The sequence below is a fragment of the Sus scrofa genome, chromosome 1 (assembly GCF_000003025.6).
Source record: "Sus scrofa isolate TJ Tabasco breed Duroc chromosome 1, Sscrofa11.1, whole genome shotgun sequence".
Lineage (NCBI taxonomy): Eukaryota > Metazoa > Chordata > Mammalia > Artiodactyla > Suidae > Sus > Sus scrofa.
Window position 1 is genome coordinate 175,176,289 of NC_010443.5, and position 19,178 is coordinate 175,195,466.

At 36.9% G+C, this 19,178-nt stretch overlaps 1 protein-coding gene across 2 annotated transcripts in view; it reads right to left on the reverse strand.

The window, feature by feature from the left end:
- Positions 1 to 19,178, reverse strand: part of KLHL28 (kelch like family member 28) — a 35,150-nt gene that overhangs the window by 12,261 nt on the left and 3,711 nt on the right. Inside the window, exons 1-2 of one of the 2 annotated variants that reach the window (XM_021101177.1) lie at positions 4,123 to 4,451; positions 1,541 to 2,439 (exon numbers count right to left, since the gene is read on the reverse strand). In XM_021101177.1, the coding sequence (XP_020956836.1) occupies positions 1,541 to 2,439; positions 4,123 to 4,128 (905 nt within the window). In that variant the 5' untranslated portion in view covers positions 4,129 to 4,451. Of the gene's footprint in view, positions 1 to 1,540; positions 2,440 to 4,122; positions 4,452 to 19,178 lie in introns of those variants that run through there. The other variant, XM_001926290.5, reaches the window with a different exon arrangement.

Sequence of the window (19,178 nt, forward strand, 5' to 3'; positions counted from 1 at the left end):
TACAGGGCTTAAAGATATGAACAGTTTTTATGACTCATCAATAATTTATGTTTGTTAATTTTAATATTTGAGAGGCCAAGAGGCAACTGCTCAAATTTTTTTTTTTTTTTTGGTCTCTCTGTCTTTCTAGGGCCGCTCCCGCAACATATGGAGGTTCCCAGGCTAGGGGTCTAATCGGAGCTGTAGCCGCCAGCCTACACCACAGCCACAGCAATGTGGGATCTAAGCCACATCTGCGACCTACACCACAGCTCACAGCAATGCCGGATCCTTAACCCACTGAGCGAGGCCAGGGATCGAACCCTCAACCTCATGGTTCCTAGTCAGATTCGTTAACCACTGAGCCACAATGGGAACCCCTCAATAATTTTTAGAGTGTAAATTCATGTTTGGATTTTTTTTGTCATGATACTTGACTAATATGATTTACTTCATGCCAATAACCAATATCTTTAAGAATAGGATTAAACAATCAATTCGTGTAGTCACCATAAGTACCTGTAGCCTAATCTCAACAATAATAGTTTAGACCACAATTAAAATGTACACTGAGACTTTTTAAAAGATACAGAATATATCAGTAGACACTGACAAAATATCAACAGTTTCCTCCTATTGGAGGGGGGAAACACAATTTACCAAATGTTTAGAAATGGCCAGAAAGAAATTCACAGTATTAAATAAATATATTAAAAATAATGTTTTTATGAAGCAACTCCATTCAAGGGAAAAGCAAAGGGAACACTCAGCTATATTTTCACAGTATAAGAACTACTTATAGAATGCTCTAAATCAACTATGGCTATGTGCTTAATTCAGCCTACCAGCTACTTTTGTAAAAAACAGTTTTACTAGAACCTAGCCATGCTCATTCATTTTTTTGTACTGTCTATAACTGTTCTGATAGAGTTAAGTAGTTACAACAGAGACCATATGGCCATAAAGTTCAAAATATTTATTATTTGGCTCTTTATAGAAAACGCCTGACAACTACTCTAAGTTATTAGAAAATAAAGCACTTTTTACCACTGTTGTAAAAGAAAGTATTTACAGTGAAGAAAAAGTCTATGCACGTAAAGTCTATGACTTATATCAGCATCCCATTTTTTTAATTTCCTTGGTGGTTACTCTGATTAACTGTATTCATTTAAACACACTCTTGTCCCAGTCTGCCCTTATCACAGATCCTTAGTTCTCTTCCTTAACATCTTCTAATATAGGTAACAATAATAAATCCCCTCTGACCTGGTCTGACTCAAATTAAGATGTGAATGATTTGACAAAGGAAAAAAAAAGGTATAAAATGAAAGAAAAGTTCATGCATAACCGGGATGGATAAAAATTGCACACTGGCAGGGAAAAGGGGTGTTAATTGAGAGTGTTGTAGAGAATGGATAACAATGTGATTAAAACAATCAGATAAGTGTTTTAGAAGAAAAAAACAAACAGGGAAATCAAACTATTTTAAAAATATAAAAAATAGAAAATTTAAAAGGTATAAACTCCATTAGCATCAATCCTCTAAGAGCCTTCTATTTACCTATCCAAACAGGCAAACAGTCCAGATTTTCCTCCCACTGCACAAAGTACTTTGGGAGCACAGCGAGGTCGGGTCATCAAGACTGTCTGATGAGAGAGTCTGTGTTCAGGCATAAAGTGGTACTTCAGGGCTTCATTCAAAAGATGTTTACAAGTACGATCATCACGAATAAGATGATTTGCTTCATATAATCTAGTGAGAAACTTAACACTCAGCAGTGGTAATCGCACACTATTAAGTAGCTGTGCTAAGTATTTCTGGCGTTCTTGGACATCATACTTAATCCAAGATTCAAGTGCATAAAAAACAGTCTCTTCAGTAGCTACATTCAAACAGTCATTGGAAACAATTTCATCCAAGTCAGCATACGTAAGTTCAAAAAACTCTTCAGTCTGGCAAACGGCTTCAAAATTCTGGCATATGTATTTAGTGGCTGCCAAATAAAGGTCATGACAACCATATGTCTCTGCAAAACGAGAAATTCCAATACAATTACCAGGATCAAGCTGGCTTTCAAGAAATGCACAACATTCTTTTAGGACAAGTTTTATCTGGAGTAGGTTTGCTGCTGGAAGGAGAGATTCAACTGTGTCCTGTGAAATAAAAACAGTCCCTGTATAGGCATACTCCACAATGGCTTGGAGAGCAGTTTCATCAATGCACTGAAACTCGACCTCACTGTTCTCTTTTTCAGAAAGATTTCCAGTGAACATAGCTTTGAAATATGGGCTGATGCTGGCAAGTACCACTTTGTGAGCATGGATTTTAACATCGCCTACTCGAAGAATGATGTCACAGAGTTCGTGATGTTGACGAAGAAGATTCAAGCCCTGCAGAAGTTGTTCAGAATGTAAGTGGGTTAGGTTAGCAAGCATGTAGGTCGGAGATGTGTGGTCCATCTACAGAAGAATAAAAAGTACAAATAGTTATTTTAAAACAATTTGCAAATGATTCCTTTTTTAAATAGTATAAAATTAATATGATGTTGGTTATCTGTCCATCTGTTGGTTTTTAAATACTTCATACTAAATACGAGACAAAAGCTTTTAGACTTAGAAGGGATGACAACAATCATTCAATTCCTTTCATAAAAGTCTCTTAACAATGGACTTTTAGATCAGAACTCTGCCAACTCTTCTGTTTCCCTTCATTAAATTCAAGTCTGAGCTATGACGGAAACAAAATATAAGTAAGAAGAAGAAAAAAAAAAATCACTGAAAGAAAAATCAGCTCTGAAGCAATGTCAGAAGCTATTTGGCTATTTTTTCAATAAATGGTATTAATGCCTGCCAATCTAATCCACAGATACTTCAATTGTAAAGGATACTTTACCCAAAGATGCAATAATTATTTTGATAAAGGGTACTGAAAGTAACAGATACTATTTCTCTCAACTAATCTAATGACAACAAAAAAGTAATGTGAACATGATCTGGTGTTCTACAGTGAAGGCAGTTAAGGCTCATTTATTGATCTAGACCCTACCTACTACTTAACTCTTAATGAGTTTAGATCATACCCACTCAATCTACCGGACACTCTGCTTTTGTAATATGAAAAAGAGTAACAATAGGAGAGAAGAAAAGAGATGAGAAAGAAAAAAGAAAAAAATGAGAAGCAATAAGGACTGTAATAGACTGAATAATTGTTCCCCCAAAAGACATCTACATCCTAATACCTGGGAATTTTGAATACTTTATATGGAAAAAAAAAAAAAAAAAAGAAAAGACTGTGCAGATATGACTAAGGATTTCGAAATGGGGAGATTGTCCTGGATTATCTAGGTGGGCTCTAAGCACAATCACAAGTAACTTACAAGAAGGCCAGAGATTTGACACAGACAGAAGAGAAGGTAATCTGACCACAGAGGCAGAGATTGGAATGACACAGCCACAAACAACTTAACACTGGCAGGCATGAGATGTTGGAGGAAGCTAGGAACATATTCTCCCCTAGAACTTTCAGAGGGAGCACAGCCCTGCCACCACCTAATTTCGGCCCAGTAACACTTCTGGCCTCCATAACTGTGGGAAAATAAAGTTCTGCTATTTTAAGTAACTGCATTTGTGGTAATTTGTTATAGCAGTCCTAAGAAATTAATACATGGATACTTCAGAATGGCTCACAGCAACTGTTTAGAATAGATGAAAGTTAACAATAAAAAAAAAAAGATGAAAGGGTAATTTTAAAAAAGCAGATTTGGTTCCTATTTTAAAAGTATTATGGAGTAAATTAAAACATTCTGAACATGATTAAATAATATAAATATTGGTAAGACTGGGAGAGTACAGCACTTCTTTCCTATACATTTCTGTTGTTGTTGTCTGTGCCTGAGGCCTGCGAAAGTTCCTGGGCCAGGTCTCAAACCCACACCACAGCATTGACTCGAGCTGCTGCAGCAACACTAGATCCTTAACCTACTGCACCACAAGAGAACTCCTATTCCTGTGCATTTTTAAGCAGAAATATCCAAATATTAAAACTTTTATCTTCATCAAGATCACCATTTCACACTTGTTTCATTTGAATTTTAAGTCTATTAAAAATTATGTTAACATGACATTACAGCTGGTGTCACCAACCTCCATTTTTGATCTCTTCAAATAATCCTGCACACATCTATTAGAATAATTCTCAATCAGGACAAGTATGGACAAGTCCCCAGAAACTTGTGGGTCTTCCAGTAGGTACTTTATTCTGGAAGAGAATAATGGTAAGAAAACAGCAACCAGAAGGCATAAGTTTGGATCTGCTCTTTTTACTTACTATAGCGTTGTCCTTTTAAACCTGTTTAACTTCTTTTAGCCTCAGTTTAATGGAAAAAAGTTAGTATCTAGGCTGAAAAGAGAAAAATGAACAACAGGAAAGGCAAGTAGATACAGAAAATAAATGACAGGATTAAGAATGTAGTCCTAGGAGTTCCCGTCGTGGTGCAGTGGTTAACGAATCCGACTAGGAACCATGAGGTTGCGGGTTCGATCCCTGCCCTTGCTCAGTGGGTTAAGGATCCGGCGTTGCCGTGAGCTGTGGTGTAGGTTGCAGACGCGGCTCGGATCCCGCGTTGCTGTGGCTCTGGCGTAGGCCGGTGGCTACAGCTCCGATTCAACCCCTAGCCTGGGAACCTCCATATGCCACAGGAGCGGCCCAAGAAATAGCAACAACAACAACAACAAAAAGACAAGACAAAAAAAAAAAAAAAAGAATGTAGTCCTAGCTATTTTACATTATTAACTTTGCCTTCTCTCTCATCTTTATTCTCCTTATCTATAAAGTGAAATCCTAATAATATCTGAACTATATAAATCTCACAGGATTTTTGAGGATCAAATTAGACAATGTGCATGAAAACTGGACAAATTACAAGCGTTATTAGCATAGGGTTCTACGGTGAAGCAACAGAAATGAGCAGTATCAGAGAAGAACACAGACTTTGGGAATGTAAGATAATGAGTTTTGGTCCTGAGCTACATACTGTTATACAGAATTGGTACTTTTTTTTTTTTTTTTTTTAGCTTTTTAGGGCTGCACCTGTGGCACATGGAAGTTCCCAGGCTAGGGGTTGAATCAGAGCGGCAGCTGCTGGCCTATACCACAGCCATGGCAATGCCAGATCTGAGATGTATTTGTGACCTACACCACAGCTCACAGCAACACTGGACACTTAATTCACTCAGCAAGGCCAGGGATTGAACCCACATACTCATCGATAATAGTCAGCTTCATAACCTCTGTGCCACAATGGCAACTCCCAGAATTGGTACATTTCTTAATCTAAGCATCAATTTTTTTCATCCACAAAGTACTGTTTATACCACCTATCTCAGAAGGTTACATGAAAATGGTTTGTAAAGTTCCACCTAACTTGAAGTGCTAGGAATATAGCCCTTAAGTCTCATTTTCTTCTCAAGATCTCCACTTTCACTAATTTCCATTCTTCCCATGAACTTTCACTCCAATAAAGCTCATGTAATTACTATAGCTCTATATAAATATTTTCTTACCATATGCTGGATTTTGTCTATAACCTTTCTCCTCTCTCATCTTTCTTTCATCCAATTCAAATTCTCAAAAGGCTGCGTCAAAATTAATTTCCTTTAAGAGTCCACAAACATTTAAGTATTCAATTCCTTCGCAATTAACTTAATTATATGTGTGGTTTCATGTGACACAGCCCTCTCGACTCTCATTTGTCTTATTTGATAAGGAGAATGTTATTCAAACTTAAAAGTGAACAAACAAGAAAGGTAAACAATATAGAAAATAAGAGAAGGAACTGAAAACAGGCACCTAGCTAATACAATGATACAAGAAAGAGAAATAAAAGGCATAGTAATTGGAAAGAAAGAAACGACTGTTTTTCTTGGCAGATGACATGATTTTCTGTATAGAAAATCCAAAATAATCACCCCCCCCCCAATACTGGGACTAATATGCAATTATCAAAAGTTTGAAAGACACAGGTTTAATACACAAAAGTCACTTTCCTATATACCAGCAATAAACAAGGATTTTGAAACTAAAAACTTATTACCATTAACACCCAAAAAGTGAAATACTTAGACATAAATCTAACAGAAGTTCATATCTCTCCCAAACCAAACAACTATGTTCCAAGACACTTAAAAGTACATGCAAATGAGCTCCCTGAATCATTGCCAGTGCTACAAGACTGGAGACTGTTTTCAAAATAAGACAATAATTTCTATCAACATTCTGGTAAGATTAATGTTGATTTCAGATAACATTCTAAAACAGATCATTAAAGGTTTGATTTGTGAATACTTAGAAGGGGATGTAGTGATCTCTAAGAGTAGGATGTACAAGCTAACAAGAAGACACATCACAGACTAATTTTTTTTTTTGATGTATTTAGAAGGGTTGCAGATCATGAAAATTAACGATGTTTAACTAGGTGTTTGAAAAGCATTTTAACATATATTTTCATGATTTTGAGAACAAAACCAAAAAATAAAAGGTAGTTCAGTTAGCTAAATTAGTAACTGGTTGGACAGCCACACCAGAGTATACCACCAATGGAATGAGGTCTACATGGAGGAAGGTATGCTATAAGGCCAAGATGAAGATACCAGGGCAGCCCCTTCAGCTTTGCAGATGATATGAAGCTCCAGAGAACAGCAAAAACATAAGCTAACAAAACATGGATCCAAAAAGACCTGACATCTAACAAGAATTTAAGAGGGATAACTGTTAAGAATCTATGGTGGATTCCAAAACACCTATATGGAGTTTTCACTGTGGGCAACAGGATCAGTGGTGTTTCTGGAGGACTAGGATACAGGTCAGATCCTTGTCCTGGCACAGTGGGTTAAGGATCTGGTGTTGGTGAAGCTTCAGTGTAGGCTGCAACTGTGGCTTAGATCAGATCCCTTGCCTGGGAACTCCTTATGCCACAGGGCAGCCAAAAAAGAAAAAGGGGGAAAAAACCCCAAAAGACCCCCCAAAAAACAAACTGCTATACAATTACAGAATAAGAGAGAAAAAACTCATTTGTAGGCTTAGGGATTTTACTTTTAGCACTACTTTAGCACACTAATCTTACAGAGGTTTAAGGTGCATTAATAGAACTGTAACATACAGAACTAGAAAGGAGACATTCTACTTGGCTCTGCAAATGTCAGATCACATATGGAATACAGATTTGGATTATTATTCTTTAAAAGGGATCTAAACAAAATATAACACCTAATGAAGAAAAGAAATTCAAATCATATCTTATATGTGCTGAGGAGTCGAGGGGGGCGGCAATAAAGGAAGTCTGAAAGTTATGTGAAAAACCAAAGGGTGAAAGGTACTCAAAACAATACAATAATACAGGATTGTTTTGAGGATTAAATTAGTTTACATGAAGTGTTTAGAATAATGCCTATCACTTAGTAAGTGTGATAAATATTATCTTATTTATTAATAAGTTATTACTAGTGATTTTTTAAAAAATGGCTTCACCTGGGCTTACGAAGGTTCCCAGGCCAGGGGGCAAATCGGAGCTGCAGCTGGGGCTTATGCCACAGCCACAGCAACACAGGATCTGAGCTACATCTGCAACCTACGCCTACAGCCTAAGGCAACGCCATATCCTTAAACCAATGAGCAAAGCCAGGGATTGAACCCACATCCTCACAGAGAGCTGTCTGGTCCTTAATCTGCTGAACTGCAATGGGAAAGCCTAGTGATTTTTAAAGTTGTCTTGCTTAAGAGGTATCCTGCTTTCTATGTTGTACCATCTCTCACTACTGGGTAAGAAATCCACTGTGCACCACTGACATCTTTGTATGACACAAGTATTAAAGAATTGTTGATTCTCAAGTCAAGTTAATGAGTTATTGATTAGGATCATTTTTAGTATAAATAGAAATCATATAGTAATAGATCCTTATATTAAAATAATTCCTGTATATCTAATTCAAGACTGGTAAATTACCATTAACATGATAATGAAAGCATAATATTGATTTGTAAATATACATGTAGACACATATATATGTACACATGCAACACATAAACACACATATGCGTTGTGTATATATATGACATATATCCAGATATGCAGGATGGTATAATTTGAAAAGACTCAGTCTCCTAGGGTTAAAATATTGTCTATATTATTTAATAGCTATGTGATCATGGGAAAGTGACCTTAAAGTCTCAGTTTTCTCACCTGTAAAACACAGACAAAATGGTACACAAAAGCACCCAGTACATTTTGGGTGCTATTTACTATTATCATTATCATCCTCAAAAAGACTTGGTTGGGAGTTTCCACTGTGGCTCACTGGTAACGAACCCAACAAGTATCCATGAGGATTTGAGTTTGATCCCTGGCCTTGCTCAGTGGGTTTAAGTAGCTGGTATCGCCATGGCTGTGGCATAGGCCAGCAGCTGCAGCTCTGATTCAATCCCTAGCCTGGGAGCCTCCGTATACTGTAGGTGTAGCCCTGAAAAACAAACAAACAAAAAAAAGGTCTTAGAATTCCCTGGTGGCAGAGCAGGTTAAGGATCAGGCATTATCAATGCTGTGGTTTGGGTTGCTGCTTTGGTGGTGGTTTGATCCCTAGCACCAGAATTTCACACCACGGGGATAGCCCAAAACAAACAAACAAACAAAAACAAACAACCTTGTTTTTGCCAACTGCACCCATGTGATTCCATTCCATACTTACCAAAAAAGAAACAAAGCTGACTTACTGTCAAATGAACAAATATAAACAGGGCAAGGCCAAAGCCTAAATTGACCAGCAAAGATACAGTGAAGGTTTCCAGGCTAGAGGTTGAACTGGAGCTACAGCTGCTGGCCTATGCCACATCAACTGGGGACCAAGCTGGGTCTGCAACCTACACCACAGCTCACCTACATCACGCAGGATCTTTAACCCACTGAGCGAGGCCAGGGATGGAACTCGCATCCTCATGAATACTAGTTGGATTCATTACTGCTGAGCCACAAGGGAACGCCCAGGTTCTTAATCCTCTGTGCCAGGCTGGGGATCAAACTGGAGGCTCCACAGAGGCAAGCCAGATCATTAACCCACTGCAGTGATTTTATTCTTAATGTGTAACCAAAACAATGTGAACTAAGAACTTTAAAAGGGTAAGGTAAAAATAGGAAATTTAAAATAAACTACATTGGAGGTTTGCCATAACACCACTCTGAAAATTTTATTTTATTTTATCTTTTTTTAAAATTTTTTTTATTTTCCCACTGTACAGCAAGGGGGTCAGATTATCCTTACATGTTGAAAATTTTAAATTTGACTCCTTTCCTCTCTTAAGAAATCTGACTTTAGAGAAATTCACACAACTTTAATTTTAAAAAGAGAGCTTTAAAACAATAGTTCCCGGAGTTCCCGTCATGGCACAGTGGAAATGAATCCGACTAGAAACCATGAGGTTGATCCTTCTGTAGTTCATAAGCATGATGATCAGGTAGGTGTTCACACGCCTGCGTGATGTGTGCCTCCCTCAAACTTTGTTATGACATTGGCACATTATCCATCTGACGTGGGAAAAAAAAAAGAAAGAAACCATGAGGTTGCGGGTTCGATCCCTGGCCTTGCTCACTGGGTTAAGGATTCCGAGTTGCCATGAGCTATGGTGTAGGTCGCAGACTCGGCTTGGATCTGGTTTACTGTGGCTGTGGCTTTGGCCAGCAGCTGTAGCTCCAATTAGAACCCTAGCCTGGGAACCTCCATATGGCACAGGTGCGGCCCTGAAAAGACAAAAAGACAAAAAACAAAACAAAATAGTTTCCAAAATATCACCCTTACACCAACAGTATCAGCATCACCTAATACCTGCTAGAAATACAGTTGATACCAACTATACATCTAGGGTATTAGAAACTATATAGAGAAAAAGGGGCAGCAATCTGTGTTTTAAGAATACATTAGCACTTATTTCTATTGCTTTGGGAGACTGACCTGAGAAAATATTCACGAGGTTGATGTCAGAGAGTGTTTTGCCTATGTTCTCTTCTAGGAATTTGATGGTGTCCTGTCTTATATTTAAGTCTTTCAGCCATTTTGCATTTATTTTTGTGCATGTTGTGAGGGTGTGTTCTAGTTTCATTGCTTTGCATGCAGCTGTCCAGGTTTCCCAGCAATGCTTGCTGAATAGACTTTCTTTTTCCCATTTTTATGTTCTTGCCTCCCTTGTCAAAGATTAATTGACCATAGGTGTCAGGGTTTATTTCTGGGTTCTCTATTCTGTTCCATTGGCCTGTCTGTCTGTTTTGATACCAGTACCACACTGTTTTGATGACTGTGGCTTGTAATATTTCTTGAAGTCTGGGAGAGTTATGCCTCCTGCTTGGTTTTTGTTTCTCAGGATTGCTTTGGCAATTCTGGGTCTTTTGTTGTTCCAGAGCAAAAATAAACCAATGGGACCTAATCAAACTGAAAAGCTTTTGCACAGCAAAGGAAACCAAAAAGAAAACAAAAAGACAACTTTCAGAATGGGAGAAAATAGTTTCAAATGATGCAATGGACAAGGGCTTAATCTCTAGAATATATAAGCAACTTACACAACTGAACAGCAAAAAAGCCAGTCAACCAATGGAAAAATGGGCAAAAGACCTGAATAGACTGTTCTCCAAGGAAGATATACAGATGGTCAGCAAACAAATGAGAAAAATGCTCAGCATCGCTGATTATAAGAGAAATGCAAATCAAAACTACCATGAGATACTACCTCACACCAGTCAGAATGGCCATCATTAATAAGTCCACAAATAACAAGTGCTGGAGGGGGTGTGGAGAAAAAGGAACCTTCCTGCACTGTTGGTGGGAATGTAAACTGGTACAGCCACTATGGAGAACAGTTTGGAGATACCTTAGAAATCTATACATAGAACTTCCATATGACCCCACAATCCCACTCTTGGGCATATATCCGGACAAAACTCTACTTAAAAGAGACACATGCACCCACATGTTCATTGCAGCACTATTCACAATAGCCAGGACATGGAAACAACCCAAATGTCCATCCACAGATGATTGGATTTGGAAGAAGTGGTATATATACACAACGGAATACTACTCAGCCATAAAAAAGAATGACATAATGCCATTTGCAGCATCATGGATGGAACTAGAGAGTCTCATACTGAGTGAGATTAGCCAGAAAGACAAAGACAAATACCACATGATATCACTTACAACTGGAATCTAATATCCAGCACAAACGAACATCTCCACAGAAAAGAAAATCATGGACTTGGAGAATAGACTTGTGGCTGCCCAACGGGAGAGGGAGGGAGTGGGAGGGATCGGGAGCATTGGGTCATCAGATACAACTTAGAATAGATTTACAAGGAGATCCTACTGAGTAGCATTGAGAACTATGTCTAGATACTCATGTTGCAACAGAACAAAGGGTGGGGAAAAACATGTATACATGTAAGAATAACTTGACCCCCATGCTGTACAGCGGGAAAAAATAAAATAAAAAAATAATAATAAAGAGCAAAATAAATAAATAAATAAATAAATAAAGCACAGGTATTTAAAAAAAAGAATACATTAGCAGAGTTCCCGTTGTGGCTTGATGGGTTAAGAACCCAACATATTGTCCATATGGAATCAGGTTCAATACCTGGCCTTGCTCATTGGGTTAAGGATCTAGCATTGCTACAAGCTGCAAGTATAGGTTGCAGATGCCGCATGAATCCGGTATTGCTATGGCATAAGCCTCAGCTGCAGCTCAGATTTGCTAGCTGCAGATTTTCTTTGTTCCCCTAGCCTAGGAACTTTCATGTGCTATAGGTGTGGCTGTGAAAAGAAAACAAAAACAAAAACACTAGCATTAAAATATTTTCAGCATGAGTGTTAACCACTTAAAATTATTCCAAACTATAACTACTTTAAAATTATGAATTACAACTGTGACTGTATTTGGTTCTCAGTTATTCCCTCATAAATGGCTAAAAATAACTCAAAGGAGCAATAAATTCTAATGTTTAAAATGTAAGCTTTGACAGTTTTATAATGACAGTTTCATTTATCCCATAACAACTTTGTGCAGAATAAAGAGCAAGTATCATAGAAAATAGGAAAGAACAGTGAGTTAAAATGTGAATTGCAGGGCCAGAAAAATGAATGGGTTCAAGTCTACATTTGACTACTTAATAGCTGTAGACTTTGGGCAAATTACTTATTCTAAACTTGATATTTCTCATTTGCAAAATTTGTAGAGTAAATATAATGCTGGTTTGGGAAAACAAATCAAGGGAAAAGACTGGAAAACATAATTTAACATATGTAAACTTAGTTTATGATAAAGACAGCATCTCAAAATCAGTGAAGAAAATAAGGATTTAAAAATAAACATGTTGAGGAGCTCCCAATGTGGCACAATGGGATTGGTGGTGTCTTGGGAGTACTGGGACACAGGCTGAATCCCCAGCCAGGTACAGTGGGTTAAAGATCCAGTGTTGCCACAGCTGCAGCCTGGGTGGCAAGTGTGGCTTGAATCTGATTCCTGGCCCAGGAACTCTATATGCTGTGGAGTAGCCAAAAAAGAAAACAAAAATGAAAACAAAAACACATATTGAGATAAAGCAGTCACATGAAAATAGATAAAATTAGGTCCCTTCCACTTATCTATACAAGGACAAATTCCTAATGGATCAGAGGTATAAACATAAAAAATGAAACCATACAAGTATTTGAATAAAAAGAGCAAATTCCTCCATGACTTAAGATCAGAGAACAGTTTCCTAACTATGGTACAAAACCCAGAAGTAATAAGTAAAAAAAGATCAAACTGATTACATAAGAAACTTGACTAGCTAAAGAAATCATAAGCAAAGGAAAAATATAAATAAGGTTGAGAAAACCATTCACAATATAGGTAAAAGATGTATCTACAATATATAAAACATTTCTAGGAATTCCTGCTGTCGTTCAGCAGGTTAAGGATCTAGCGTTGTCTTTGCAGCAGCTTGTGTTGCTACTGAGGCATGGGTTTGATCCCTGGCCTGGGAACTGCCATATGCTGTGGACGTGGCCCAAAAAAACAAAAACAAAAAACAAAAAGAATTTCTAAAATACACTAGCCCTACAGAAAAAAATCGGCTAGAGAAATGAACAGATGGTTAAAAAAATACAAATGACTCTTAAGCACATAAAAAATTGCTCAGCATCACTTCTAATCAAATGAGTTAAAACTATATGGAGTTAACAATTCTCTCTTAACAATATGCTCTTGACGAGGCTGTGAAAAACAGGCACACTTACACATCCCTGTGGGAATGCTCAATGATTTAAGACTAAATCTGAAAAATTTAGAAGAATTACATTTGCATTCACCCTGTGACCAGTCTTACTTCTAAGAATTTATCCAAAAAACACACTGGCAAAAAATATATAAAGACATTTATGAGGCTAATAATTGTAGGTCTATTCATAAAAGAACAAGAGTTTATTTTTTTTACTTTCATATTTGAGAAGCCAAGAGGCGGCTGACCAAAAATTTTAAAACAACTCTAGTGCACATTAACAAAAGAACAGTTGAGGAGTTCCCGCCCTGGCACAGGGGTTAACGAATCCGACTAGGAACCATGAGGTTGCGGGTTCGGTCCCTGCCCTTGCTCAGTGGGTTAATGATCCGGCATTGCCGTGAGCTGTGGTGTAGGTTGCAGAGAGGCTCGGATCCCAAGTTGCTGTGGCTCTGGTGTAGGCTGGCGGCTACAGCTCTGATTAGACCCCTAGCCTGGGAACCTCCATATGCCGCAGAAGCGGCCCAAAGAAATAGCAAAAAGACAAAAAAAAAAAAAAAAAAAAAAAAAAGAAGAGTTGAAAAAAGCTATGGCACATCTGCACAATGGAGTACTATGCAGCTGTGAACAGGAATGAGGACTCTGTATATACTACTCTGCAGAGATCTCCCTGACCGAAGCAAGAAGAGAAATGTGTGCACAGTATATCACTATATAAGAAAGGGGAGGTTACATATATACATACAACCATTTATATATATTTTTAAAAAGGAAATAACAAATTATGTATTTTTAAAAAGACTACCTACCAGAGGAGGGAGAAAACAGAGTGGAGGGGGTAGAGACAGAAGCTAGACATCTTTGAATATATCTCATTCTATAGATTTGACTGTGGAATTAGTATTTTACATAATTACAAGGCAACATTAAATCTTAAGAACACAATCCATCAGAAATTTGAAAATAAAAGGAAGTGAAGGAACTCAATGTTCATATATGTTCATATAGTTAGTAGTTTAACCATGCCATTCCAAATAACTTTACAACAGTAATCTGATAGTCTATTCATAGTGGGATATGCCCTAAAAAAATCTCATACCACTTTCAGTAATCACATTGTTGGTGAAGGTATTATTTGTATTCTGAAACTGTTACTTGTGCATTGCCACAATGTATAATTATATGACATTTCTATCATCCCTAGAGTCATTTTTTTTGAAGCAGGAAATCGATTTATTAGGATAGGATGCTTGTGAGAGACTTAAGCGGGCAGGCAAGGAGGCTCTGCCCCAGTCATTTGTGATTGGGGTTCTCAGTATAGGACAAAATGAAGATGTAAGACTGAGACATTAAACATAAATTGTGCAATTTGACTTCTTAATTTAAAATATCAGAATAAATAGAAACATAACATTACATAACTAATAACCACAAGTTCACAGTGATAACAAAATTACGACAATTTTTTAAATTGATCATCACTGGAGGATGCTAATGAACCAACTCATTATTTGAGATCTAGCAAATAAAGGGAAAGAATCAAACATTTATTATGCTTTTCTAATACTAATTGTACCACTGGGTTACCAAATAGATGCGTGGAAATTTCTCTTTATAAAAGCACTCCAGTTATTAAAGAAGAGGTGATAGAATATCACTGTTTTGCAATCTTAAGAAATTAATAGAGGTATGCATTGATTATGAAGGTTGCTAATATCACAAAAAAAACAGAGACAACCAGACATCAGGACCTTCTGATGGAAGATCGTAATATCATTTATAAATATTTTTGCACACACCTACAACCCCACACACCAAAATCAAACAAGTAGTCAACAGTCTAGCTCCAACTAATAATTTATGAGAAATAAAGAGAACAGAAAAAGGATGTTAAACTATAACAGAAGGATGCAATCAGCAAAAACATCCTGACTGTGAGTTTTTTGGAATAAATAATCTAGATGTGACAACAAATAAAGTGAAATAGGAAGAGAATGAACCTATAGATTACTATAAACTTAAAAAAAATATCACCCAAACACAACCTGTGAATCATAACAGGTACGTGGGCACACATGTATACATACACATACACACACTTGACATTTAGGAGACTACTAGAAATCTGTACATTGACAGTATTATTGATTATATTACCTAAACACCATTATTCTTTGTTGTTGAACAGTGATACGGTAATTTTGTTTTCTTTTTTCCTTTTTTTTGTCCTTTTTTTAGGGCCACACCCGTGGCATATGGAGGTTCCCAGACTAGGGGTCTAATTGAAGCTGTAGCTGCCGGCCTACGCCACAGCCATGGCAACGTGGGATCTGAGCAGAGCAGCGTCTGCGAGCTACACCACAGCTCACGGCAATGCCGGATCCTTAACCCACTGAGTGAGGCCAGGGATTGAACCTGCAACTGCATGGTTCCCAATCAGATTCGTTTCCCCTGCACCACAATGGGAACTCCAGATTCGGTAGTTTTGTTTCTCAAAGTTTTTATCTTTTACAAATACATACTGAAATATTAGTAGATAAAATAATATGTCAGGGATAGGCTATAAACTAATACAGAATGTGTGAATGGATGGTGATGGAGATGATGTCACAAGTTCACAGGTACATGAAGGTTCATCATATTATTCTATGTTTGCATGTTTTTGAGTGTTTTACAGGAAAAAAAAGAAAAGAAAAAAAACATGGCAGTAAACTTTGTATAAGTCTTACAGATGAAGAATGTGCAGGCCAAAGAGTTTAAATGAATTAAGATCACACAATTAGTAAGACATTACTGGGACTACAATGTTTTCTTAACTTTAGAACAAGGTTCTCTATACACTACACTACATTAAAAAAAGAAAATCACAATGTTTAAGTGTTGACCTACTTAAATATTTACTAGACCAGCTTATAATTGTTGCTACTTCTGATAAGACAAAATTATTCCATAAAGAGCATTTAGAATATCTTTGATTGGCATACTGTACCAATTACTGCTCTAAGCTTTTTACATATAGTAATTCCATTCATCCTTGGAGTAACATCATGAGCTAGGTACTGCTATTATTATTATTACTATATTACAGATGAAGAAATCTGAGGCACAGAGAAATTAAGCACAAGGCAAGATAAAAAACCTTGGCACTCTGTCTTCAGAGTCCTTAAATACTATGTTATACTGCCTCACTTAAAAACTCATAATTTCTTATTTATATTTCTTTTTACAGCCACACCTTAAACTCAAAAAGGATAGATTACATAATATATATAAAATATATATATATATACACACTATGTAGAACAGATACAAGAGTATAGTAAGGCTTTAAGATGAAACAAAGAGGGAACTATGAAGCACTTCCATCTTTTTTGTTTATTATGGCCACACCTGTAGCATATGAAAATTCCTAGGCCAGGGACTGAAATAAAGCCACACCTGTAACAACGCAGGATCGTTAACCCACTGTACAGGGCCTGGAATCAAACCCCCATCTCCACAGTGACCTAATATACTGCATCAGGATTCTTAACTCACTGTGCCACAGCAGGAACTCATCCATTCCATTATTTATGTAATAGTAGGATTGGTTTTTCTTCTCCCACATCCCTGCCATACTTTTTTGTTTTTAATTTTGGTACCATAAAAAAATACTTAGTAGTACTCTAAATCCAGATAACTGAATTAGTCAATAATAAATAAACGGTATCCACTTGAAAAGTTTTTAAAAGGTATAGTATTGTACTTGACTTCTAACTATCCTCTTGATACATAAATATCCACAATATGAAGATAACCTTAGATGCTATTAAAATAAAATCAAACTTTCCACAGTTCCAACTTCACAATTTTAGATTCTGAAACCAAGCTAATAAAGGTCAGGTTGTGAGTTATTATACTTAATTGACACCTAGGCTACAGAACAGTGATGCTGAAATCAGCTGGGAGGCAATTATCTGCTAATGAGAGCAAATAATTGGTGAAGAGAAATAAGAACTGTTCAAATGTCTTTTCCATAGTTCAATTCTCCTCACAGACGAATTCAAAAAATAATGGCACATAATTTTTTCAGTGAGCCTATGGAACAAGCTAGCATATTTTCCTTTGCTCGGAGATTGATTTTCATTATATCTGGAGAAACAAAAGTAAAATCAGAGGCCTGATATAATAAGAATAATTATTTCATGGATTCAGAAATAACACAGAAGAAAGCAAGTCCCCAAAGCCATTACTACGGCCAGTAAAAACTCTATTAACCTGTCTACTAAAAAACTGGTTATTAAAAAAATGCGAAATCCTTTTAACTTATATAGATTAGGGCTTAAAATGAAACAAAAATTAGATTTTTGTTTAAAAGTATAGTTTTGACTCAGAAATGGATTTAGAACATAAAAAAACAAAGTAAAAGAAATATATAACCAATACACATCAAGAAAACCCGTTTAGGAGTTCCCATCGTGGCGCAGTGGTTAACAAATCCGACTACAAACCATGAGGTTGCGGGTTCTGTCCCTGCCCCTGCTCAGTGGGTTAAGGATCCGACGTTGCCGTGAGCTGTGGTGTAGGTTGCAGACTCGGCTCGGATCCCAAGTTGCTGTGGCTCTGGCGTAGGCCGGTGGCTACAGCTCCGATTCAACCCCTAGCCTGGGAACCTCCATATGCCGCGGGAGCGGCCCAAAGAAATAGCACAAAGACAAAAAAAAAAAAAAAAAAAAAGAAAACCCGTTTAACCCTACATGTATAAAAATAAGCTCATAACTTTTAATCATATTAAAGTTTGACTCAAGCAAGAAATTAAAAAGCTTCAGAACAGAAATCCAAAGAAAATTAAAACATATTATCAAATTATATATGTATAATACCAATTACATACGTATAATTATACGTATATTTATATATGTATAATTATTATGTATAATTATATATGTATATATATTTCATATATATATATAATGGAAACATCCACAAAATGTGCCATACTACAAATGTAGATGATGTAACCTCAAAAAATTATTGTGAGGATTAAATGAGTTAATATGCATTAATTACCCAGCAGAGTATATGGCACATAGCAAACACTCAAAAAATGATAGTATAATTATAATTACTTGTTAATTTTAATAGCACCTTTCATTTACATAGCATTTCTTCACAATAACTTCTTAAAACTGCAAAATTCTTAACAGTTCACATTGATTATCAATATTCCAGGATGGCTGTAAACTCTAAGTAAGAACAAGGAAACACTATAGCAGTTCAACCAACCAATTAATATCTTATTCTGACTGCAGAAATAAAGGATGTGTCTTTTTTTTTTTTTGTCTTTTTGCCATTTCTAGGGCCGCTCCTGTGGCATATGGAGGTTCCCAGGCTAGGGGTCTAATTGGAGCTGTAGCCACCGGCCTACACCAGAGCCACAGCAACTTGGGATCCGAGCCGAGTCTGCAACCTACACCACAGCTCACGGCAACGCCGGATCCCCAACCCACTGAGCAAGGGCAGGGACCGAACCCGCAACCTCATGGTTTGTAGTCGGATTCGTTAACCACTGCGCCACGATGGGAACGCCCAGGATGTGTCTTAAGTAACTGTATTTACCTTAACTTCAGCTCAAAAATTAAGGTTTATATCACAAACATTCCTGTAAATTTAACTAAGCTTTCTTGAAATCATCTTGAAATGATTACTTTAACTTGTTTCATCTGAATTTGCTATTTTCAATGTATCCTTAATCACTCCCTTTCAACTTTCCGAGGTGTACTATTAACACACCTAACAGTATAATTTGATTTTTCTTATCTCTATATATGGTTAGATGTAAAAGACTTTTCTAGTCAATATAAAATTCCTAGAATTCCTTAGGTTCATACAATTCAAGAATAATATTTTTTGGAGTTCCCGTCG